This window comes from Rissa tridactyla, chromosome 9 (assembly GCF_028500815.1).
Source record: "Rissa tridactyla isolate bRisTri1 chromosome 9, bRisTri1.patW.cur.20221130, whole genome shotgun sequence".
Taxonomy (NCBI): domain Eukaryota; kingdom Metazoa; phylum Chordata; class Aves; order Charadriiformes; family Laridae; genus Rissa; species Rissa tridactyla.
In genome coordinates, this window is record NC_071474.1 from 9313000 (window position 1) to 9336963 (window position 23964).

The 23964-nt window shown below is 61.0% G+C and overlaps 3 protein-coding genes across 5 annotated transcripts in view; 1 reads left to right on the forward strand and 2 right to left on the reverse strand.

Annotated features, from left to right (window-relative positions):
* Nucleotides 1-887, forward strand: part of ACAN (aggrecan) — a 50812-nt gene extending 49925 nt beyond the window's left edge. Inside the window, exon 21 of the mRNA XM_054214561.1 lies at nt 759-887. Coding sequence (XP_054070536.1) covers nt 759-847 — 89 coding nt within the window. The 3' untranslated portion in view covers nt 848-887. The remainder of the gene's footprint in view (nt 1-758) is intronic.
* Nucleotides 888-1949: 1062 nt separating this feature from the next.
* On the reverse strand, nt 1950-6996 carry HAPLN3 (hyaluronan and proteoglycan link protein 3). 2 transcript variants are annotated; one of them, XM_054214515.1, is made up of 5 exons: nt 6937-6996; nt 5215-5368; nt 4570-4941; nt 3200-3502; nt 1950-3009 (listed from the first exon to the last, which is right to left on the reverse strand). In XM_054214515.1, exons 2-5 carry the CDS (start codon nt 5339-5341, stop codon nt 2729-2731), a joined length of 1083 nt encoding a protein of 360 aa, XP_054070490.1. In that variant the 5' UTR covers nt 5342-5368; nt 6937-6996; the 3' UTR covers nt 1950-2728. The 2 variants fall into 2 exon arrangements, with proteins under 2 accessions (XP_054070490.1, XP_054070489.1); XM_054214514.1 differs by having other exon boundaries at nt 5215-5371; nt 6937-6995.
* A 3800-nt stretch (nt 6997-10796) lies between these two features.
* Nucleotides 10797-22118, reverse strand: MFGE8 (milk fat globule EGF and factor V/VIII domain containing). 2 transcript variants are annotated; one of them, XM_054215438.1, is made up of 10 exons: nt 21970-22118; nt 18011-18136; nt 17615-17740; nt 16979-17092; nt 16347-16528; nt 15775-15930; nt 14929-15073; nt 13849-14033; nt 12344-12499; nt 10797-12220 (listed from the first exon to the last, which is right to left on the reverse strand). In XM_054215438.1, exons 1-10 carry the CDS (start codon nt 22040-22042, stop codon nt 12077-12079), a joined length of 1407 nt encoding a protein of 468 aa, XP_054071413.1. In that variant the 5' UTR covers nt 22043-22118; the 3' UTR covers nt 10797-12076. The 2 variants fall into 2 exon arrangements, with proteins under 2 accessions (XP_054071413.1, XP_054071412.1); XM_054215437.1 differs by having other exon boundaries at nt 13849-14051.
* Nucleotides 22119-23964: the final 1846 nt, after the last annotated feature.

Here is a 23964-nt window from a genome sequence, read left to right on the forward strand (position 1 = left end):
GGCTTAAGAGACAAACCTCCACCCCAGGGAGGAGGTGGAAGGAGGAGGGATGGAGGAGGTGTCTGTGTGGTGTGGACCACGCCACTGACTCCCTTGGCTCTGCCGTGGATCCAGAGAGCTGCAGGCTGCTCCTGGCATGGACCACCAGCGGTCAAGAGACCTAGATTGTTCCCGATCAGTTTTTGCCTCTTCCATCAAAACCCTCATGGAAATATCGCACCGGAGCGGTGTCAGCTTCAAGGGAGACTGGCAGCAAAGATCAGGCAGAAACCTTGCCCCTGCCAGCCAGACGGGGCTGTTTCCCCTCCTGTGCCCTGAGCCCATCCCACTGCTGATGGAAGTTTCCCTCCCTGTCCCAGGGCACTGGGGGGGGTGGGACCGGCAGGACAGCAGGGGAGATGGGGAAGCAGACCCCATGCCCACCCCATTAGCAGAGCTGCCCTCCCGGCCGGGCATAGGGAAAGGATGGGACAAGCATCCACGGAAAGGATGCTCCTGCCCAGGCTCCTGGTAGGCACTGGGCACCTTCACCCCTGGGTGAAGCAGACCCCAGCTGCAGGGACGAGAGAAGGGAGGATTGTCGGTGGGCAGGCAGGCTGGCGCCGGGGCACGCACAGCCGCCCGCCGGGCAGCGCTGCCTGCGGCTGCCCGTGTTTTTCCAGGGAACTGGGGGCCAGGGCGGCCAGCGCGGGACAAGCAGCGTCTCTGTCCCGGCTCCTGCTAACAAGGTGCCTTTTCTTCTCCTCCCTCTTCCGCAGCCTCCAACTACCAGCGCAGGCTATACAAGAGGAGCCCCAGGAGCCGGTCGAGACCCAGCGGCAGAGCCGTGCACAGACCCACCCATTAGAGTGGGGCCAGAGAGACCCGGGGGGAAAGCGAGAAAGAGAGATTTTTAACAGAACAGTTATAATAACAGAGTCGATTTCTTCTTCTTCTTCTTGTTGCTTTTTTTGTCATATAAGGAAAAAAAAAATTATATTAAAGACAAACCCACCTTTGTGTATATATATAAAAAAAAAAATTAATGTTTTTCCAAGCACCAAAGCAAAGTGAATTAGATCTCAGCATTTTTACTAACCGTCCGGTTCCAATTATCTTCGTGCCTTCGGGGACAGGGAGGGGGGTGGGTTTGCAGAGGGCAGGGGGTTAAGTTAAATAATAAAGATGATTATTTTTTCCTGATTTTATCCACGAACAATGTAATTATTTCTGTTATTTAATCTCCGGGGTGAACAGCACCTTTTGGGGTTTTATTTTATTTTTATTTTTTTTTTCCAGAATCCTCCTACTGCTGCAGCATGTCGGGGCGGGTGGGGAGGGCGAGGGGGCTGCGGGGGAAGGAGCTGTGGGAGGAGGGAGGTGAAGGGATGCTGAGACCCGGGACCCGGGCGCTGGGGGCTGTGGCCCCTCTCTGCTTCCCCGCCGCCTCCCCTGTGGCTCAACGCCCATCCCGGGACGACGTGCTCTTTCCAGGGGACCGTGCGGGGCACCAGCGTTCCCTGCACCTATTTATATTTTTGAACATATCCTATTTTGAAAGAATGATAAATAATAAAGAGAGTGAAATCGGAACAGGCAGTTTCTCAGCGTTGGTTTTTTGGGGGGAAAGGGGGGTGTCTGTGTGGGCGGGGGGGGGGTTGTTCTTCCCATGGCAAGGCAGCAGGGAAGGAAGGGAAGCCCAAACAGGGGGCTCAGCCCCAGCCAGCACCCAAGGGTGCAGCCCTGGGGACAACGGAAGTGTTGGGGTGGTGGTTCCCAAGCCCCAACCGAAGAAGGCCCCTGGGGTGGGACATCACCGCCCTGTTCAGCTCTCACCCTGGGAGGGGGTTAACCCACATGCCCAAAACCCATCTCAAACCCATCGCCAGCAGGAACTGCTTCACCCTGCAGCTCTCAGTCGTGACACCCCGGGAGTTTATTAACATTCATTAATGAGGGAGCATGGGGACCCTTGCAGGAGCAGTGCTGAGCCAGCAGCGATGAGATGATGCTCAGCCAAGGATGAGACAGTCCTGGGTATCAAGCCAGGAATCCCCAAATCCTTTCTCCATGGCAGACCCCTCTCTCGTGCTGGGACAGAGATGGGGACACAGCCACGTCGCTCCAGGGCTTTCTCCACGGATTTATTAAAGAGGTCCAGGAAAATACATCTTTTCACAACCAAATGCTCGAAGAAGAAGGCACCAGAGTTCAAGTGGAGTCTGGGCAAGGAGTGCATGGAGATAAGGCACTGGCACTCCCACAGGGACAGGCACAATGGTATCCTTCAGCAGGACGGGTACAGGGCTGGAAGAGGGGCCAGGATGCAACGGAGACACCCACTCTCTGCCTCTGGCCAAACCCAGGCTCACCTCACTCCTGCCCCACGAGCTCAGGGGCAGGACCAGCCTGGAAGGGCAGGTGGATGTTGGAGACGTGCTGCCACGGTGGGAAGGGGCCACGACCCACAGGGTAGCAGGGACCAAGCCAGGGTGGCAGCAGCCCATGGGGATCGTCCTCATGCACAGCCCATGCCAGGGACAGTCCCACACTGCCCCAAGCAGCTGCGTGTGCCAGCTGCTCAGCAAGATGTGGAAAATATAAAGGAAGGAAACAAAATAAAACAAAAAGAAGCCTCCCCTCCAACCCACCTCCCCCCCAGTCACCCCCAAAACAGCCCTAGGAAACACCTGACGCCAGGCACCGTCAGGCTGGAAACATCCTCCGGCCAAGGAGCACTCCCGGCTCCTTATCTCTCCTTGTAGCAGAAGACACCAAACCTGCCCTTGCTGGGGAAGCCGAAGCTGCGGACTCCGGGCTCTGCGGGGCCACAGTTGGCCCGGGGCTTTGTGATGGGGTAGCGGACGCTGCCATCTGCCAGCCAGCCAGCATTGCAGCGGTCCAGCCCCAGGAATTTCCAGGCAGAGTAGAGCTGCCCTACCCGGGCAATCTCAGCCCCCGCATCCTGGCAGCTCTGCTTGGCCTCCTCCAGCGTCATCCCGGCCAGGTGGTCCAGGTAGAAAACCTCTCCTAGGAGGGAGAGGAGAGCATCAGTGCTGAGCATCATCCAGAGCATCCCCATCTGGAGCATCCCTGCATGGAGCATCCCCACCCAGGCTGAGCCCTGTGCCCGAAGGGGGAGGGAGGACATGGGATGCCGCTGATCGGGCACAGCACCTTCCCCAGAATCCCACCCCCCAGCCCCTGGCCCAGCACCCACCTCTGAGTCCGGAGGAGAAGCAGAAGGCATCAAAGCGGTGCAGGTGCCGGTGGCGTGGGCCGTAGCTGCGGATGCCCGGGGCAAGGTGCAGCCCACCACAGGGCTTGCGGGGCAGGCGGATGGGGTACTGCACGGTGCCGTCAGCCAGCCAGCCCGCGTTGCACCAGTCCAGCCCCTCGCTCCAGGCCTGGAAGAGCTGGTTGAAGGTGGCAAGGATGGCGCCCTGCTCCTGGCACACTTGCTCGGCTTCATGGAAGTTGAGTCTGTACTGCCCACGGGGAGGCTGGTAGGGGAACACGATGCCTGGGGGCAGACGGGGCACTCAGCCGGCTCCGCAGGCAGCCAACCCACCCCGAGTCCAGCCCCGGCAGGAGCCACAGGGGTCCCCGACCCATCCCAAATTCAGGCTCTGCGACAGGGACCACCCCAGTGTGGCACAGCCCGAGGCTCAGGCAGGCAGGGACAGGGCTGCTCTCCCCACGCAGCCGCCAGCGGCAAGTTGCCAGCGACATCTGGTGGCACAGGGGCACATGGGCACACGGACATATGGACCACAGTCCTGGGGACACACAGACCATGGTCCCAGGGAGACATGGACCACCCCTGTGGGGACAGACAGACCATTGTCATGGGGATGCACCAGCTACAGGAACAGGGACACAAGGACCAGCATCATGGGGGTGTATGTGCCATGATCCCAGGACACTGGACCACCAACATGGAGATGGATGGAACACTGTCACGGGGATAGATGGACCACGGGAATATGTGCACCACCACCATGGACCACAGTCACAGGGATCAGAGGGGACAAGCCACCATGAGAGGGAGGGGCCAGGGGCTGAGGGGGTGGGCAGGGGCCCAGCAAGGGGGACCTTTCCCCTGCTCTGGGCTTGGCAGTGGAGCTGGGACTGAGTAAGGTCCTCAATGGCAAGTGAGCAAGAGGGGTTGGACCAGTCACCAAGATTCATCACAAGATTCATGGGGACACTCAGACCTGGGAGGCGAGGGGGCGGCTGCACATGGTGCAGCACAGCGGGAAGACAGGAGGAGGCAGATGGGAGGAAGAAGAGTGGGAAGAGGCAGGAAACACTGCGGCCACGGGGTCACCCCCAACTCTGACTCCACAGTAGCATCCCCAGCATCCCGGCTGGGCAGGCTGCGCTGGGCTTACTCATTGCTGAGTCCCCACAGTCAGATGGCCCCAAGCCACCACCCCAAGCAAACACCCCATCACACTGAGCACCCCAGCCCCTTTCTGCCCACGATTGGACTCCCCAACGCCCCTGCCTTGTGATCTGCCCCAAGGAAAGGGTGCCACGGGAAGGCCAGGCTCACTGGCTTGGCACAGGGGTTCAGGCGGTCCCCACCTTGCAGCTGGAGGTCCACCACGTCGCTCTCGTCCTCCAGCCCATCAATGACCTCGCAGCGGTATTTGCCATCATCCTGCAAGCGCACATCGCTGATGACCAGCGAGGCTTCCCGCCGGCTGACCTGGCGGAGGTGAGCACGGCCCTGGAAGTCCCCAAAGGCCATGTAAGTCTTGCCGATGGCCACCAGCACATCCTGCTCCTTGGTGTAGTCATCCCGCAGCTTGGACCACTTGATGCGGATCTTGGGCTTGGCCTCCATGTCAGGTTCGTAATGGTAGTGGCAGGGCAGGGTGACGTTGGCGCCATTGGAGCTGTAGACAGGGTCTTTGGAGGTCTCTACCACCAGTTTGGCCCCGTTGAAGTAATCCACTGGGGACAGGGAGGGAAGGTGTGAACTGTGGGTCAGGGTCCAGGGCTGGGCAGTGTCCCCAAATCTCCCTGCAGACACTCTGCTCCCTCCCGCCAGCCACCTCTTCTCCCTGAGCATCCCATGAGCATTCACAGAGCATCCCTGGAGCACCCCCGCCTGCTCCTCTGGGGTCCACATCCCCCCCAGGAGATGGGTTCCAGCAACATCCCAGAGGTAAAGGGGGGACTTCAGGCCCTTGCACCGACCTCCACCCCTGCCAATCCCCGATATACCTTCCTCCTGCCCGTTGCCCTTGTCGTTCATGAGGTGGTTGTAGTAGAAGCCGTTGTAGAAAGGGTGATGGAAGCCGCTGGCCAGCCGCAGCAGGGTGGCCTCCAGAAGCAGCGGGAGCAGCAGCATGGCAGGGGAGCGAGGCTGAACCCTGAGCTGCTGAGGGGGAAAGGTCTGCAGTAACACCCCAAAATAGCCAGGAGGGCCCCAGCACTCCTGGCACACGGCAGCAGGCAAACCCCATCACAGGCATGCAAGGAGAGCAGTGGGAATAGCCGGCAGAGTGGCTCGCCTGCCCGCAGGGGAGGGCGCAGACAACCTGAGCCGTACCCCCAGACCTGCCCCACAACTGGGGCTCCCAGTCCCCTCCATCCTCATCCTCCCGCCTGGGGTCCCACCAAGGGGATCACAGAGCAGCCAGCCCGGAGAGGGAAACTGAGACCAAGCCTGGGACAGGGCAGCCGGGGGAAACAGGATCCCAGGGCATCCTTTGAACAGGGAGCACTGGGAAAACATCACGTAGAGGGTGTGGGGGGGAGAGAAGTGGCCGAGCCCCGCTGCAAGCCGCAAGCTCGGTTTACAGAGGCAGCCGAGCGTGTAGCCCAGCCGAGGCGGGGAGGAGAGAGCTCGGGGCTGCCTCCGCTGCCCCGGCACCGGACAAAGCGCGGCGGCACCCAGCCGGCCTGCCGGAGGACCCCTGGCTCCAACCCGGGGCAGACGCTTTGCACCGCGGATGTGGCTGGCGCTGATCCCGTGCAACACGTTTCACTCCCAAACCAGGTCCTCCGGGTGGAGGGAAGCCCGGCTGCCCCACGGCACCGGAGACCCACGCTGCCCCGAGCTCTGGGTGCCCCAGGCAACCAAGGGTGCCCTGCATGGGGCTCACCCAGGGCGGCTCGCAGCAGTATTTGCCGGCTTGCGAACTTTCCCGGAGCCGGCAGAGGGGGCCCGGAACCCGGCAAGCCTCCGGTAGCCCCCCTCCAAACCTGGGAGGGATCTGACATCCGTGCCCCCTGCTTAGACAAGGTTTACCAGTGCCTGCAAAGGTGCCCCAGGCCAGGGGGCTGTGGCAGAGCGGGTGCTCACCCCCGGCAGGGTCCGACACGGCGTACAGCGGTGGTCTCTGGGGACGGGGGTGGGCAACCGGGTGCTCTCACCATGGGTTGCTCATTCCCGGGCTCTCCTCCCCGGTCGGTGCCCCTGCCCCGCTTCCTGTGGGGTGCAGCCCACACTTGCCACCCTCTGAGGTCCGTGGCGTCGGTGCTGGAGGGCACGGGGTGCACCCTCTCGATGGCCAGTGCCGCCTCGGTAGCCCGGTGGCAGCGGTGCATGGTGCCGCAGGCACCGGAGCCTGGCAGGCACACGGCCACGTGCTGCCCACGCCTGGCAGGGCGGGCTCGAGGCACCGGCAGCTTCACACCTCAGTCTGGGGGGCCACCAGCTCTGGTCCCCCTGTGCCTAGCCACCCCCCAGAGCCCAGCGTTGCAGTGACGTGCTGGGGGGGCCCGGCATCCTCAACTGCGATGGCGGTCAGCATCGTGCTGCAGCACCCACCGTAGCGATGCCTGGCACATTCCGTGGTGATGCCCAGCATCCTCCGGGGTGATGCCCGGCACCCTCCATGGCGATGCCATCCCTCCCTGCCCTCCCCGGCAAGCCGTGTGCCCACCACCCCGGGGTGCCAGCCCTCCCCAGCCCCGGCTCCGGAGCCAAGCCCCACTCACGCTGGTTGCGGGCAGGCTGCAGGCAGGCGTGCAGGCAGGCTGCAGGCAGATGCACTGTGTTTAGGGCTCTTGCAGGGCTGAGAGGAAGCAGCTCCAGGTCCTGCCTCTTAAAGGGAAACACACGCCTTTCCCAACCCCCTGCTCGCAGCCCAGAGCTGGGGTGGGTGTCCCCGGCCCCCCGCCTGCCTGCCGTGCCCAGGCAATGGCCTCGCCATGCGCCCGCACGCTGCCCGCACGCTGCCTGCAAGCTGCCTGCGTGCCTCATCTGTGATGTGCCAGCTGCCAGCATTGCCCCCAGCTCGGAGAGCAGAGCAGCGGGCAGCGGGGTGCCCAATCAGGGCTGGTGGGACCCCATGATGCGCCATGCAAAGCCCCAGTGAAGCCACAGGTCTGGGGGAGGAGAGCCACCCCTTGTCCCACGTCCCAGTGGGTGGACTGGCAGTGGTGCCCAGGCGATGGTGACATTGAGCACGCATGTGGGCAGGAGCACTGTGGGCACTAGCAGCTCGGGACGGGAGGGCTGCAGTGGAGGGTGGTCTATGCCCGGGATGTGGAGGCAGTGCCTGCCTGCTCTGGGGTCCAGGGGAGGCAGCTGAGCCTCAGGGTTCAGCATCTTCCGGGTCTGCTTGAGGCCGTGGGGGCAAAGCAGAGGCACAGAAACAAGGGAAAAAGCTTCAGGGTGCCCAATTGCCCCCATCTGAGGAGGCATTATCCCTAGACCTGGGCGATGCCCTCCATGCCAGCTCCCACCGGCACACAGACACGCAACCCCGGCTCCGAGAGACCCACACCCAGCCCTCAGGAAGGGCAGCACGGCCAGGGGATGCCGGTCCGGGGGTGGCCAGTGGGGCTGAGCACATGGAGGAACCAGGGAGCAGCGTGTGCCCTGACCCGGTGACCCGCCGCCCCAGCCCAGCGCGCCGCTTCGCCCCCCGCTTTGTTGTTTTATGGCAAGGAAATGAGGCACAGGGGCCCTGGTCCGGCTCTTGCCGCCGCGCAGGACGGCATCAAGCCGGAAAGAAAACAACTCATGTAAAAATAAACTGCAGCGAGGCTGGCTGTGGGCTGAAGGGGGCCAGGACCCCTTCCCGAAGGCCCCCCCGGTACGGCGTGCTTGGGGTGCGATCTCGTCTGCCCGCCGCCGCCACGCTGATAGGGAGCAGCCGACACGGAAACGGCGTTATCTGCCGCCAGCGCCGGCCCCGCAGCCCCCGTCCCCCATGGGAAGCCCTGACCAGGGATGGCTGCAGGACCCGGCATCTGGTGGCACTGCTCTTCCTTGCTCTCCTTCTCCCTGCACAGCCACACATCGGGGCCTGCCAGCCCTCCCCGAGGAGGGACACAGGAGGGCTGGGCTGCTCGGGGACACAGGAGCGTGACGGCCGGGCACGCTGCCTGCTTGCCTGCCCGGAGCAGACTGCTCAGCAGCCCACAATGGAGGGGCGATTACATCTCTCAGCATGATGGCATGGGTTTGCTGCACGCCAGCATCCCGACCAAGGCTCCCCGGGGACCCCAGCCCTGCCCTCTGACCAAAGCAGGTGGTGGGATGGCATCCTGGCTGCATCCCAGTCACATCCTGACTGCATCCCAACTGTATGCTGGCCACCAGTGTCCCCCGGCAGTTGCTTGCCCAAGTTGTCCATGTCCCAGTGAGACGGTGATCGGGATGGTCCTCTCCACCCCGGTGGCTGTGCGGACAGACAGACACCCTCATCATGGAACGCTGCTCCTTGACGTGGCCGCCCCATTGTTTCAGAGCCGAGGAATAAGCCACACGGTGCCCTGCGCTGCCTGTGCTGCTTGTGCGCAGCACCTGCCAGGAGCCATCCTCTGCCCGGCTCGAGGGGAGCCGCAGCGGGGAAGGGGAGATGCTTTTGTGCATCTCTCTTCAGCTCATGGCTCACTTTTGGCCACGGCTCTTGTCTGGAGGTGGCCAATGACACCCTCCACCTCCTCCTGGGGAGCAGGCAACACGGGGAAGGATCCAGCCACCGGCAGCCCCCTGAGGAAGGAGGACACCCCTTTGCTCCCTCTCACCTCTCACCCTATTTTTGGATCTTTCAGGGATGATCCCAGATTTGTTTTCTCTTCCCTGAGGGGGACCCTGGGTGGGACTTGTGGGTTTTAGGGTGAGCGAGGCTATGCAGAATGAGGGTAGCTCTGACCTGGGAGCACGTGTTTAGGGCACGTGTGTAGGGCTGGCTGCGATTTTCGTTGAATGGGAGCCATAAAAATGTCATCCCTGTCTTCCCCGCCTCAAAGCCGGCAGCTGACAGCTCTGCCGTGGCCCCACCGGATAGATTTCCCACTGAAATGCCGCTTGCGCGGGACGATTCCAGCGGGAACCTGTTGCCCAAAGCTCAAACTGGGGAGGAAAACCCACATTCCTAGTGGGATGGAAGAGGCGGTGATCTGTGCCGGCTTTTCCAGGTGGAGCCAGGAGGATGCTCTCCCTGATGGCTGCTTCCTGAGGAACTGGCTCGTGGGCAGCTGGCAGCACCGGCAGCCGAGTCAGCAGGCAGCGGGGTGCCACAGCCACAGTGTGACGGCCCTCCCAGCCTTCCTGCTGTCCCAGCAACCCAGCCGCGTCCGGGAAGAGCATCCCAGGGATGGGGACAAGCCGTGAAGGGCTGTGCTTGGGGTGGAGGGCACCCTGGCCCTCGCAAACCCCCAAGTCTGGGGCTCGGCCGGAGGAAGGAAACACGACAGAGCTGGGAAGGGGCTCAGCATCCATCAGCGGGTCTGGCCTGGGGGGCTGGCAATGGGCAGGGGGAAGCAGTGGCCGAGCACTGAGGATGCATCCCCTGCTCCAACACACAGCATCTGCTCCCATCACCTTCCCCATGGAGCCTCTGCCGTGCCCCTGGCTTGGGGCTCTCTTGGCCGGACTCAGAGCTGCTCTTATCTCTGCCCCAGCTTCCCGGCGATAAGGGTGGCACGTCTGGAGGTGAATGGGGCTGACTGTCCCTCCCGTCCCCAGCTCTAGCTGTGGCTGCTATTTGTCACCAAGCAGCCACAGCCAGAATGAATTCAGCCCAGTTTCTGGCAGCACCCCCCCCAGCCTCTCTGGTGCCCAGGGCTGGCACGCACAGGACCAGGCAGGTCCCACTGGCAGGGGCCGGGGACAGGATCCATGGCCGAGCACAGCACTGCTGGCAGCGGGAAGGTGCACGGAGGTTGTCCAGGGCTGCGATAGCTGCGGTGGAATGCAGGTGGCCCTGGGCCATTCGTGCCGACCTCAGGGGTCCTTTCCCAGTGTGGCAGAAGACTCTGAGGAGGAGAAAAGCTCCTTTGTCCTGCTCACCCCAGTGCTCCTTCCCTGCCAGGGACCCCATCCTCAATGCAGGACGTTCCTGCTCCAGCAGCATCCGTCCCCCCACCCTGCCTGGGGGATTCTGCCAGGAGCATCCCCGCAGGCAGCCCTGGCAAAACCCACAGCTCCTGCCCACCCCGGGTGCGCACTGGGGTGAAAGAGCCGCTTTTGCTCTAAGCTGGAGGATTTGCTCCAGGATCAAAGCCAAAGGAGGAGACGCAGGGCGTGGGGTGCTAATAGCGGCTTCCCCTCCCCAAGTCCCATCCCGCTGCGCCTGAGCAGCTGCGAGCACAGGCTCCGGCAGCTGCAACGGGGCGGAGGCAGCAGGGAAGATGCACAAAGCCCTGGTACCGTTTTTTGGGCAGAGAAGGGAGCTAAGGAGGGTCTGTGACAGCAGGAGAGGTGTGGGGACAGCACGGCAGCCAGTAGCCCCCAGGATGAAGGAGGCTGGGGTCTCAGAGGGGATCCTGGGGGCTCGCCAGACCTGCCGGGCTTTGGGAGGTGGCTTTCAGGGAGGCAAAGAGCAGCCAAACCAACAACCCTAAAGTTTCAGCTGGTTTTAATACTGTCAGAGACACTCCAGAGCGGGGCCACCGCCGCTCCCACCATCCCACCCGGGCTCCCTCGGCACTTGCCAAAGCAAACCCGTCGCCAGCCCAGCCCCACGGCCGCTTCGCACCCCAGCAGGCGGGGAAGCATCGCCGCCAGCGCCGCTGCCGGACACCATGCTCGCACTCCTGCTTGCCAGCACCGGGTCTCGCTCTTCTCCTACTGCTAATCCCAAGGGCTTGAGCAACGCAAGAGGCTCCCCTCCACCCCACGGAAAGGGAAAAAGTCAGGTTACAAAAAGGGTCATGGCACAGGTCTCTGCCTACTGCATTTGGGTGGTTTAACCACTGCCTTTCTCATCTTTTCTCTGCGCCCTTGTGCAGGGCCATCTCTCCCTGGCTAACCAGATTGCAGCCCCCCCCGGTCACCACTTGGGTCTGGGGACAAGGGATCTCCAGGCACCCCAAATTGCAGTAAGGTGGGGAGAGCGGGAATGCTGAGACTTGGAGGACGCTGGAGCCAGCATCCCAGGAAGGGGAATGGGCAGTGTCTGCCAAAATGCCAGCTGTGGCACCGGCCGGGAGCGCCCAGCGAGTAGAGCCACCGGCAATGGGGACCCAGCGCCTCTTGGCAGGAGCCATCTCATCACTCCGCTCACACTATGTGGCGCTGACACCACAGGCAAGCAGACCCAGGGCCTGGCAAAACTGGCATGGGACAACAGCCGAGTAGGTTTTTCAGAGCCCTTGCTTGCAGCCGTGCAGAGAGCCAGAGGGATGTCGGAGGCTGCGAGCCTGGGGTGCCTCCCATAAGCCCCCCAAAACTGCTGAGCCCTGAGCCCCAGCACAGGCGGGGGACTGCTGTTGGCTGCAGCCTCTCTGCTGGAAGCAGAAGCAAAAAGGGGGAGAAAATTTGTCTCTGGGCTTAGCTGGCAGGATGCAGCCAAGCCCTGGTTGCAGGACGGGGTCCTCCAAGGAAGCCCCAGTTGCAGGAGAAGGTCCCCCAGCCAAGCCCCGGTTGCAGGAGGGGGTCTCATCCCTGGCTAGCGGGGCAAAAGGGCTGAAGCCATCCCCGCATCCCACCTGCGAGGGCCCCATAAAGTGCAGTGCTGCAGCCCCAGCACCAACGCGGGGCAGGGGAGCCCTCTTGGCTACCGCCCGAGTTTGGGGACAGGGAGAAGGGGGAGTGTGAGGTCGGAGCAGGAGCAGGCAGGGGCGGGTAGGGCGTGGGCCGGGCGGCGAGGAAGAGCAGCCCCGTCCTTCCTCCCCCAGGCGCCTACTCGTCGCAGCCCAGCAGCTCCACGCGCAGGGTGATGCGGTTGTGCCAGGCCACGGGCAGGATGCGGACAAAGCGGGCGTAGAAGGGCACATCGAACACGTTCTTCTTGTGTGAGTAGTTGTCGCTGTTACCGTGGAAGATCTAGGAGGGGAATAAGGTGGGTGTCAGCACCGCCGGGACCTCCCTGCCACCATTCCATCCCTCCCCACAGCAGCATCCCCGAGCCCCGGGATGTCACTGCCCGCTTTGCCACGTCCCACACACCTTGGTGCTGTTTGTCTGGCCATCCCGGTAGAGGGTCCAGGACGTGCCGTTGTCGCTGTAGGCCACCTTGTAGGCTGCCACATATTGGATGTGCCCAAAGTCACGGGCTCCTTGCGTGATGATCCCCGTCACCTTCTTCTGGTCCCGGAGGTCGATCTGGCACAGAGACAACGCTCGTGGAGGCTCCTCGCAGGAGCAGTGCTCCCACCCCAGAGCATCCCGAGTGTCCTGGAGGCAGTCGGGATGCACTGACCCTTGGAGGTCAAGAGTGGAGAAAACACCACTCGACCCCTGCCCCGATCCCAGAGTGACTAATAAAACATACTGCAAAATATTTGACCCTTTAACACTTGCAGCATCCCTCAAAGCAACCCAAAGCGGGACACAAACCCTGCCGTCCCAGCTCCCTTCCCCATCAGTGCCGCTTTAACATTGCTCAAAAGGTCAATGTGGGAATGATGGCAAAAAAATCTCAATACAAAAAAAAATTAAAGGATTCCCGGAGGAAACGCATTTCCACTGGAAAGTGATTCTGGCTGAGAAAACAGGCAATTCAGCGCGGTCTGACATTTGGGTTGTAAGTGAGATGGTTTCTATTCTCTTTACTCTACCACACTGCGCTGCTGCTGCTGGCACGCTACGGGGCAAGCCAACAAATGAGATGAAAATCTTAATTTAGTTCCTGGTTTATGCTCGTCGAGGGCAGTACTAACTATATACACGTATATATGTGTATATATATGAGTATACATGTAACTCTATACACACGTACACAGGCAGCCTGCGGTGTGACAGCCCAACTCAGCATGTCATCCCGACCCCACCAGCAGACGTCTTGATAAGCTGGTTTATTTAGGGCCACGGAGCAGCTGCTTTTAATCATTTCCCAAATAAAAAGCGGGACAAATATCTAAACTGCTTTGTCCCATTATGTCATGAAATCATGTGAAAAGTACAAAAACAGGGGAGGAAAGGAAACTGAGAAGGAAATTTCAAAACTATTTGTTCCCATTCCAGACTGAGAAAAGAAACGCAAACCTGATTTTTTTCCTGCAAAACAGAAACGCGGTGTTCTGGGCAGCCGGAGAGCCGTGGGAGGGTGACACCAGGCTGGGATGGCATTTCCCGTGGGGGTGATGCAGAGCTGGAGTGCTGCAGGCTCAGGGCACCCCACAAGAAGGCCTGCGGAGATGTCACCACCCTGTCCCTGTCCCTATGGGCACTGATGTTTCTGGCCCAGCGCTCCAGCATCGCTGTTAAAACCGGTGGCTGCAGCCCTATCCCGACCTGCCCCTGCGATCCCAGCTCGGGGAGAGCCCCGCTGGGCTGTGTGCCCCATGGCTGCACCATCGCAGCGGCTCTGCCCGGTCTCTCCCACCGTGCCAGTCCCGCTGCCAGCCAGCCCGGCACAGGAGGTGGCCCCAGGCACAGGAAGTGGCCTCGGGCACATCTGGAGGAGTTGGGGAGGAGAAATCAGGCAGCAGAGGGGGGGAACCGAGACTCACCTGCAGCCACTCGGACTGGCCGTTGTGGAGCGCCGTCCAGGCGTTGGTTTTGCCCGTCTTGTCCAGGCGAGCGTAATGGGGGTGCCAGGTAAAGGCGTCGATGCCCCAGGTCTTGAAGACGCTGGAGGCTGTGATCTGCTGGTCGGAGATCAGGCGGGATTTCATGCCCAGAGGCTCCGAGCAACCTGCCGTGTTGAAATACACTGTAACACAACGGTTTACACAGGCGATGAAAAGGAAAGAGTCCACGGCACCGTCGCAAGCAAAACCCCACAGGCCCGGAATGCGCCATCCCCATGTCCCCACGTTTCCACTGCCCGGAGCGGCAGGAACGGCCGGGCAGGGAAAGGCTCGGCAGAGGCGCAGGGTTGCAGCTCACTCCCCTTTCCCTGGGATTTTTAGCTCCCAGCTATTCCCTGGTTCACAGTGCCTCCTGCTGCAAGGACGCATGGATGTCCCTGTGGCACAGCCCGGCCCGGGAGGACGGAGAGTTTCGGCAGGAGGCAGAGGAGGATGCTTTTACGGGTGAAGAGAGCAAGGCAAAGGCATCCCCAGCCCACGGCATGGCTGGCACTGCACCCACGCAGCAGCAGGATGTGACCCAAGCCCCCGCGGAGCCCTGCACCCACACGGGTCCCGCTCAGCTGACGGGGACGTGCCGCAGGGCAGGAATGCAGGAGGCATGGGGAAAGGGCTCAGGCTAATCATCCCTCACATTTCCCAGAGGACTTTGATCCTCAGTGCTTTTAAAACTCTCCAGCAGGAAAAGCAGCCGGTTTGCAGCTCGGATAGGGAGCAGGGCACAATAAAAACCCCTCAGCTGGGAACTGGGAGAGTTTGGGAAGGTGTTAGCAGCGTGAGAATGCAGCTCAAGCCTGGCTGAGATGGTGGGATTAACAGCTTGTGCTCCCCAAAAACACCCGTGGGTATTTCCAGGTATCACATAGCCGGCATGAGAAAAAAGAAGCGCTGACAAATCCCCCGTCCCAGGGGATCAGAGCCAATACAAGGGGTGATGCCCTGCCCTGTGTCACCCCCTGCCCTGTGGTCCCTGGGGAGGGGAGAGCCACCGACATTTACCGTTCATCTCGCAGCCGATGAGTTCAAAGCGCAGGGTGCAGGCGCGGCGGCACATCACGGGGTAGATGCGGATGAACTGGGCAGTGATGGGGGGGTTGAACATGTTGGTCTGCATGGTGCCGTAGTCCATGTTCCCCTGGAAAACCTGCAACGGCGAGCAGGGCTGAGCGCCCCAGCCCCCCCCGCAGCCTCGTGCATAAAACCCCTCTTGCTACAGCAATGTTCCCCGAATTGTGACCAGCAGAGAGGTGCTTCCCTCTTTTTAACACAATACATACAGACAGGTCATGTTTTCATGCATTTTTTGCACCGCTGCAGAAACAAGAGAAATTTTTCTTTTTTTTTAAAGCAAGGCAGATATTCCCAGTCATTCCCTGGATGCTCGAAAAACAAGCACAAGGCGCTTGCCATAGAAACTGAGAGTGGGAAGCGTTGCCCTCGGTGATTATTCCTGCTTTGAGAGGGTGATACGCTGTCAGCTCATGCTGGGTGCAGACACAGCACCGAGCCGCGCTAAGCCGTTTGCTGGCACTTCCAGACCATGCCCGGTTCCCACAGTGTGTCAGCGATAAAGATGTTATCTGAATGACCCAAATAAGTCAGGGCTGCTTCTTTGGTTGCGCTTATTATGGTCAATTAAACAGAGCCAGAGTGTACTGCTCAGCGCTGGAACCATCTGTGCCATCTCGCTGCTAGGACGGTTCCCAACGTGGCTTTGACGCTGGTTAAAAGCACTTTCCCAAACATGGGGACAGTCTGGGATGCAGCTCACAGCCACGCTGGCACCCACACCACCCCTGGGTGAGGGGAACCGGCACGGCCCCCACGCGGAGCATCGCAGCCCACCTTGTCTGCGTCCTGCTTCTCGTCCTTGCAGAAGGTGAACTCCCGCCCGTCCAGGCTGTAAGCGACTTTGTAGGCGCGGACGTACTCCTGCTGGCCCACGCGGCGAGCGCCTTGCGTGATGATCCCAGTCAGCCGCATCTTCCGCAGCAGGTTGGCCTGGGCGGGAGAAGACAGCATGAGCTGGGATGGGGTGCACAGCTCCTGTGCCCACCAGCGCCGCCGAGCCCCACTGGGAGGGTGGGCTCACGCTCAGCATCGGGACCAGGAAAGGCACCGCGCAGGGCACTGTGACTTCCTTGAGATTAAAGTCCTCCATCCCTCCAGCCTCATATCCGAGGGTGGGCAGAGAAGGGGGGATCACCACCACCACCCCAGGTCCCCATCTTCCCCCCCAGGGACCTCATCTTCTCCAGGCATGTCACAAGATGCCCTTGTGTGGCACCTTGCTGCAGCAATTTAGCCCTGGCATTGCCACCAGAAGCAGAGAAACCCCATGACAGCAGCCCAGCAAGACCAGCTGGGGCTACCAGGGCTGCCCGCTACACCAGTGCTCCCAGACCTGCCGCAGGTACCTGGATCCAGGGGCTCTTGTCGTAGTTGCTGGAGGTCCAGGCATTGACGATGCCGTGGTTGTTGAGGCGGGCGAGCTCTGGGCCCCAGCGCTGGAGGCCGAGGAAGCCGTAGTGGACAGAGGATGCCGAGAGCTGGGCGTCAGAGATGGCTCCTCCTTCCATGCCCAGAAGAACTGCACAGCCTGGGGGTGTGGGCGAGAGAGGGCAGAGTGGGGACATCAGCACCAAAGACAGATAGTGACCAGGAGGCAAAACCAGGGGGTCATTTGCCCGTTGTCTGAGGACAGGGCAGGAGATGGAGGCCAGCGCTAGGATCTGCTTGTCCCTTATGTGTTCCCACCTTCCTCAGCCTTCAGCCAAAACCACACTGTCCATCAGCTCCCCTCTAGGTGGAAAAAGGGACGCTCTGGGGACCCTCTAGAAAGGAGATGGCATCTTCCCGGGGATGCTCCCTCCATCAGGACCAAGCTTGGTGGCACCAAGGGCAGCCGGCACACAGGCACCCATGGCTGCCCTCCAGATCCCCTGAACTAGCTGGTGAGAACCCTCCTGGGTGTGCCAGCGATGGGGGACAGGGCAGTCAGGAACAGGGAGGAAAAGAGAATTCTGTATGATTGGTGCCAGGGACTTACGGACATGGCAGGTCTTCCCCAAGAACGGAGAAGGACACTTGCAGGCATAGTCGCCATCCAGGTCCAGGCAGGTGCCTCCGTTTTTGCAAGGCTGGGAGTGGCAGTCATTGTTGCCTAGGAGACAGAGTCGGGGAGCTCAGGACGTGACCCCAAATCCAGTCCCAGGGAGGAGACCCCTCATTTGGTGCAGCAATAAGAGGGGAGAGGCATCCCCTGAGCAAGGGCCACGGCAGCATCCCTGCCGATATGGTGGCACGGGTTGAAGTTCTAACCCAAGGAGCCTCCTAAGCCATGTCCCTGCTGACTGCAGCCACGCGGATGCATCGGGACACACAGCCACAGCAAGGCTGGGAGGTCATGCGGAGCAGACTGAGCCTCCAGGCACCGCTTGTCTCATTACTTGAGGCACCATGTCCCTCCGAGCAAGGCTCAGACACAGCCGTGTCCCTGCGCCATGGTCCTTCCCTCAAACCTGCAAGGTCCAAACCAGCCCGTGGTCCCCAATAGAGCCCAGCGCCCAACATGGCCACAGCTGGAAACACCCCCTGGGTGTCACCACAGTGCTGCCCAGAGGGCCCCCAAGCCCTTAGCAGCAGAGTAGCCTCCCCCAGTTCCCCCAGACCCCACTGTACTCACTATTCTGGCAGTGCACCCCATCATACCCCGCGGGGCACTTGCAGATGTAGTCGGTGAAGACATCTCCCCGATTAGGGACCAGCTGGCACTCGCCATTGTTGTGGCAAGGATTGGGGTGGCAGGGGCCTGGGGAAGAGGGAAAAATGGCTGTAATACAGGCACAGGTGTAAAATGAGAGTATCTAATGGGCTGTCACTCCCTGAAGACATTGCATCCCCCCAGGTGATGGAGGTCACCGCGTGTCTGCTTGGATCTCTGCTCTATGTGCTCATCAGGAGGGCTGGACCCCAGGGCCAGACCCCAGGGCCAATGGTGCAGGGCCATGACGAGGGCATAATGCCACTCTGCAAGACTCAAGGACTTCACAGAACCGCCATGATGGGGTCAGCACCTCACCTTTCTCCGTCTCATTGCAGTCAATCCCAACGTAGCCCTCGGGGCAGATGCAGAAGAAGGGGGTCTCATTAATCCCGGTCAGGCAGGTGCCCCCATTCTGACAGTGGTTCACGTCGCAGAAGTCACCTGGAAGCAAAGCCACACGTCACTGCAAGCCATCTCTAAGGTGGGTATCCACCAGAGCCCCGCAGATGCACATGGAGGCATCCCGGCAGGAGCTGCTCCCCTGCGGATGCTGTGGGGACAGGAGCACCCGCCAGGGGACAGTGGGACTGGCTGCCGGATCCCACACGGGACTGCAGGTGTTCAAGAGCCATGGTTGAGACCAGGAGCATGAGAGGGCGGCCAGGACCTGCCCTGCCCTGGCATATTAAAAAAGGGGTTTAACAGAGCCTGCACGTCAAACCAGAGCCTGCACGTCAAACCAAGGCCAGATCTTTGGTGCATCAAATGTTTCCACTGCTCAGCTGGGAAGGTGGCCAGGCGGGGGCTCGCTCAGGCGTGAGCAGGACAGGATTATTCAAGGGAATGGGGCTGGTCCCATGGCTGGGTTTTGCTAATGAAAGTTAGTACTCGCAAGACCAAAAAAAAAAATCATTGTAGGGGGAGCCTGCAGGCCTCGGTCTCAGATGCTGAAGACACATGAGGAGGAAGCATAAAGTCCATCCCTGCACGATGCCTGCCAGAACTCCATTCACTCCAAGCACTCTCTGAGGAGCTCCCACCAGGCAGCCCCAGCCCAAGGGCAGGTCCCCCTGGGCAGCTGGTGGGGCTGCACTGTCCTCCCCATCTGTCCACCCACCTCCAGCACCTCCCATGGTACTGGGTTTACGTGGCGAGGTGGTGGTAGCTGGGGGGCCGCAGGGGTGGCTTCTACGAGAAGACACCAGGAGCTGCCCCCAAGCTGGGAACAGCCAGTCCCAGACCACTCCAAAAGAGACCTACTGCTGCCCAAAGCTGAGCCCATCACCAACAGTGGTGTTGCCTCTGTGATAATATGTGTAAGATAAGGTAAAAAATGTTGCACAGCAGCTGTGGGAGAGAGGAGTGAGAAAAATGTGAGAGAAACAGCCCTGTAGACACCCTGGATAGAGAAAAAGGAGGGGGAGGAGGTGCTCCAGGCACTGGAGCAGGGATTCCCCTGCAGCCCACGGTGAATACCACGGAGAAGCAGGTTGTCCCCCTGCAACTTGTGGAGGAAACCACAGTGAAGCAGGTTGTCCCCCTGCAGTCCATGGAGGACTCCACGCTGTAGCAGTCCGTTCCTGAGGAGCTGTACCCCATGGAAAGGACCCACACTGGAGCAGCTCATGAAGAACTGCAGCCCATGGGAAGGACCCACACTGGAGATTTTTCATCTTCTTTTCTCCCCCGTGTCCTGCTGAGGAGGGGGAGCGAGGGAGCGGCTGGGTGGGCACCTGGCAGCCAGGAGAGGTCAAGCCACTGCACCTGTCAACCTTCTGCTCCCCATTGCAGTGCTGAATCAGACTGCAAGAGCCAGGCTGAAATTCCTCCCACCCTCAATTTATTCTGCCCCAAGAGCTGCAAGACAGCAACACTCTCCATAAACCTCGACCAGATTCCCACAGATCTGTCTGAAAGCCTGAACAACTCCTCGCCAAGCGCTGGGACAGCACATCCCTTGATGCCAGGCTCTTCTCTGCCACGCCACAGGAGTCAGAGCAAGGGCTGAACTCAGGTGGAGACTCAAGAATAACCCCCCCACTACCTGCATGCCCCGGAGAAGGTGGAAGTTAATGAGCTGTGGGCTCGCTGCCCAGACCCACACCACACAGCACAACTCTCATTAGCCTAAGCTACTACTCAGCGAGCTCCTACTCATTAGTCTTTTAATAGCAGGACTCCTTGGAGTTAATCCTACTCTTCCTGACACTCCACATCTGTAGGGTACACACTGGTGGCAGACAGGCCAGCGTTAGGTGAAGGTTTCCGAAAAGATGCTGTAGCTCCCTTAGCCCAGCCTCAGGAGGCAGAAAAACTTGGGCACCGATTCAAGTCGCTGCCTGCGCTGCCCAGCCTGTTCTGCATGACCTCATGCTCCATCAATGCGCTGCCATGAGCTACGGCATGGGAGGAGAGCGCTCGTGCTGATATGTGGGGATGCCTTTGCCCCACGCCCCTCCGCAGGTCTCGGGCGCATCCAGCCGCCCCATCCCAAGGATCTCTCCCAGCAGCCATCCAAGGCCTTGGAGACAGAGCTGCTTCTGTTCAGCAGTGGGAGCCAGCTGCTTCCCCAGGAACAGAACGCCAAGGAACGTGTGCTCCCCGGCATCCGCAGTGCCTCCGACCCAGGAGAGTCTGGGGTGGGACACAGCAGCAAAAGAACTCCTCCCATAGTCGGGACAGGAAGGGTCCCAGTTTTATACTTTTAACTATCCCAAGTGACTGGGCTCCTTTTTATCCCCTCCCAGGAATAATCCCTTACGTGGTGGGTCTCGCTAGCCAGCCCCCTGCCTAGCAGCAAGGCACACGGGTCACATTTTCCACTATGGCAAGTAGTTTTGGATGCTCCTGTTTCCCGGCTGTTTCAGGCCTGGTTTCGGAGCAGTTCAGCATCTCCATGCTCCCCACACACATTTTTCTCCGGTCAAGGACAGAACTGCCACTGGCTGGACAGTCAGGAACCAAGGCAACAAAGATCAGCCACCGCTTTTGGAAATGTTTGCTTATACGAACCCACAGGCTGGCTGGAAGGCAAAAATAACATCCTCCGAAAACTGGGACGGCTGGGGGAGGTCAGGTCAAGCCTATCTCGGGAGGGCAAAATGGACACCTCTGCCCAGAGAGAACCAGCACAACCAGGGCCTTCATCACAGCACACCTTCCTGCTGCCCTTTGTCCCCCGGCCCACAGCCTGCACTTGGGCTTTGCTTCCCTTTTCCCTGGTCTCACCCATCCGTTTCGGAGTCAACCACCCCAGGCGTCATCCACAGGGTGATGATGGAGCTACTTCTCCCCGGCGTTCCCCTGGCCAGGCCAGCCCTGCGTGCTGTGCCAGGCAGTCCCAGGGAAGCTGTTTACATCGCAGGCACGGTTATCTAAGCCTGAAAGCACGGGACAGCCCGGCTGAGCTATTCCCGGCTCGGGAGCAAGGACGCAGTTGTGGACCTGAGCTCCTCTGCTCCTGGTCCGCAGGGGCTGTGCACCCTTCTCACTTGCCACCCCTGCACCCCACACACGGCAACCTGGACCCTCTCATCCTGCACCCCAGATCCTCTCGCTCTGCACCCCGGATCCCCTCCACCTCAGGCTCCCCTGTATCCCAGATCCCCTGCATCCTGGCTCCCCATCACCCCAGGCTCCTGGGCACCCCTGATCACTGGCACCCCAGCTTCCTGAGCTCCTCAGCACCCCTGATGCCTGGCACCCCGGTTTCCCCGCACCTCAGGCTCCCTGGCACCCTGGATCCCCTACGCATCTGACAACCCTGAATCCCAGATCCCCTGCACCCCCATCACCCCAGGCTCCCTGGCACCACTGATCCCCAGCTCCCTGCCACTCCGGGCTCCCCTGCACCCCAGATCCCCTACACACTGGACAACCCTGCACACCGGACAACCCTGCACACCGGACCCCCTGCACTCCAGACCCCCTTCACTCTGGATCCTGGTTCCCCGGCATCCCTGACTCCCTGGCACGCCTGATCCCCAGCTTCCCTGCACCTCGGGTTCCCCCGCACCCCATATCCCCACACACACCGGACAACACTGCACCCTGGATCCCCTGCACTCCAGACCCCCTGCACTCCTGATCCCCTGCATCCTGGCTCCCCATCACCCCGGGCTCCCTGGCACCCCGCATACCCAGCACACCGGACAGCCCTGCACCCCACATCCCCCGCACTCCGGATTCCCCAGCACTCCGGGCTCCTCGGCACCCTGGATCCCCTGCACTCCGGATCCCCTGCATCCTGGCTTCCCGGCACCCCGGGCACTCACCGGCCACCACCAGCAGCAGCGACAGACCCAGCCCCAGGCAGAGCAGCGCTCGCCACGGCCTCGCCGCCTCCATTGCCGCGTCCCGACCCGCACCGACCGCTCCGCTCCGCTCCCCTCCGCGCCGCTCCGCCGCGGGGCTCGGGGCGGGGAGTGACTCAGCCCGGCCCGCCGCGGCCCCACGTGCTCCGTCGCCCGCCCCCGGGGCGGGGACCGGCCCCGCCGCGCCGGGCACAGGGCGGCCCGCGGGTCCCACCCCTCTGAGAGACCCCGCCGGGGAGCTGGGCAGGCGGGGGGGGTCGGCAGCAGAGGAGTGCAGGGTGCAGGGGGGGTACCCCAGACACCCCTGGGTGCAGGGTGCGGGGGGGGTACCCCAGCCATGCCAAGGTGCGGGGTACAAGGGGAGTACGCCAGCCACCCCGGGATGAAGGGTGCAGGCAGCAGGGGGGGTACACCAGGCACCCCAGGATGAAGAGTGCAGGCAGGAGGGGGGGTACCCCAGACACCCGTGGGTGCAGGGTGCAGGGGGGGGTGCCCCAGCCATACCGGGATGCAGGGTACAAGGGGGGTACCCCAGCCACCCCAGGATGAAGGATGCAAGCAGGCGGTGGGAGGGCGAGAGGCAAGGTTGGGAGCCCGGCCTGGTAGCCGAAAATGCATAATTAGCAGCCTGGACCGATGATACTGAGGGTACATGGGAGCAGCCAGCTCACCCCATGTCAGACCTTGGCTCTTGGGCTTCCTGAGCCTGGCACTGCCCATGGCTCCCAGCCCTGGCTGGCAGGCAGAGGGGTGCAGAGCAGGACCAGGATTCACTGGGGACTGCTAGCACTTGGCAGGAGGAAGAGCTGTTTCACAGCACAAACCCCCTTTTTCTCTCCCTGTGTGGGATGAAAGCAGGAGAGGGGCTCCCCTCCGCCGGGACAGGGCACACATGAGCACCCTGTGCCACCCTCGGTACCCAGCATGCCAGTGACATGGGGTTTTCCCAAGCTCCTCCTCACCAGCATCAAGGAAAACAGCTCGCAGCCAGGTCGGGTGTGGGCAGGAAAGGAGTTGGGGGGGGGACAACAGCTCTGTGCCCAACACACCACACCGCAGGTCTGTTGGTTCAGCCACAAACAAGCTCCTTGTTGAGCTATGCCCAGCCCCCAAGGCCTGGAAAAGCCCCGCTGTGCTTTTCCAGAGAGGAGCTGCTGCCATGTGGGGAGCTCTGGCCTCAGACGGCAGAAACTGTCAGACTAAAGCATATTCATTCTAAATTCATTTTCAGCAGCAAATGCTTAGGAAGAGGGTACAGGGAACTGCACAGTACAGGAATGCTGGATCGTTTGCCCTGGGAATCCACTCCTAAGCCCTCCTAAACATGAAGCTGATTTTATCTCTTCTTGCAAAACCCTCCATTTCAGCATTAACAAACCCATCTCAGATGCTCCAGCTGCTCATATTTACATGTTGACTCTGCCCGAGTCTTGCTACATTTCTGGCTTTGGCAACGCGGCCACCTCAGCCAGCAACGAGCCGGGCAGCCCAGCCGTGCACTTTGACCAGTCTTTCCACCTCATTTTCCATCCCCACTCCACCATCCAGCTACTGTGGTCAACCAGTGCCCGCGAGAGCACCCAGATCAGGAGCGACACCCCAGGAACAGACCCACCGGCAGGACCAGCTGCCCCGGCGTGCCAGCAATTTGCACGGCTGTTGGTGGCGTTGCTGGGGCACCAGGGCATGAGGAACATAGGGAGCCGGCTACGTAGTCCCGCTCAGACCCACCACCCTCACTGGTGGTGTTTCCTTTGATTAATAGTAACATGAAGGAAGCTCGAGGCAGGGTTTAACTCCAGCACAGGGAGCAGCAGAGGCTGGAAAGGAGGGAGAGGACAAGACACAGTACTTGCTTTCGAATAACCCTTCAACCTCAGGGTAATTACTGCTGTGGCGTTCAGAGGAAAACAAGGTCAGGAGGAGGAGAGACCAGGGCAAGATTCCCAGGCCTGT

Excerpts from the sequence above, each read along its gene's own strand:
- HAPLN3 (XM_054214515.1), bottom strand. The coding sequence starts at position 5,341 with ATGCTGCTGCTCCCGCTGCTTCTGGAGGCCACCCTGCTGCGGCTGGCC. Across the intron at positions 3,503-4,569 it reads GGTGGACCTCCAGCTGCAAG|GCATCGTGTTCCCCTACCAG; the intron begins GTGGGGACCGCC and ends GTCTGCCCCCAG. Across the intron at positions 3,010-3,199 it reads CTTCTCCTCCGGACTCAGAG|GAGAGGTTTTCTACCTGGAC; the intron begins GTGGGTGCTGGG and ends TCTCCCTCCTAG.
- MFGE8 (XM_054215437.1), bottom strand. The coding sequence starts at position 22,042 with ATGGAGGCGGCGAGGCCGTGGCGAGCGCTGCTCTGCCTGGGGCTGGGT. Across the intron at positions 15,931-16,346 it reads ACAAGAGCCCCTGGATCCAG|GCCAACCTGCTGCGGAAGAT; the intron begins GTACCTGCGGCA and ends TCTCCCGCCCAG. Across the intron at positions 14,052-14,928 it reads CATCGGCTGCGAGATGAACG|TGTATTTCAACACGGCAGGT; the intron begins GTAAATGTCGGT and ends GTTGTGTTACAG.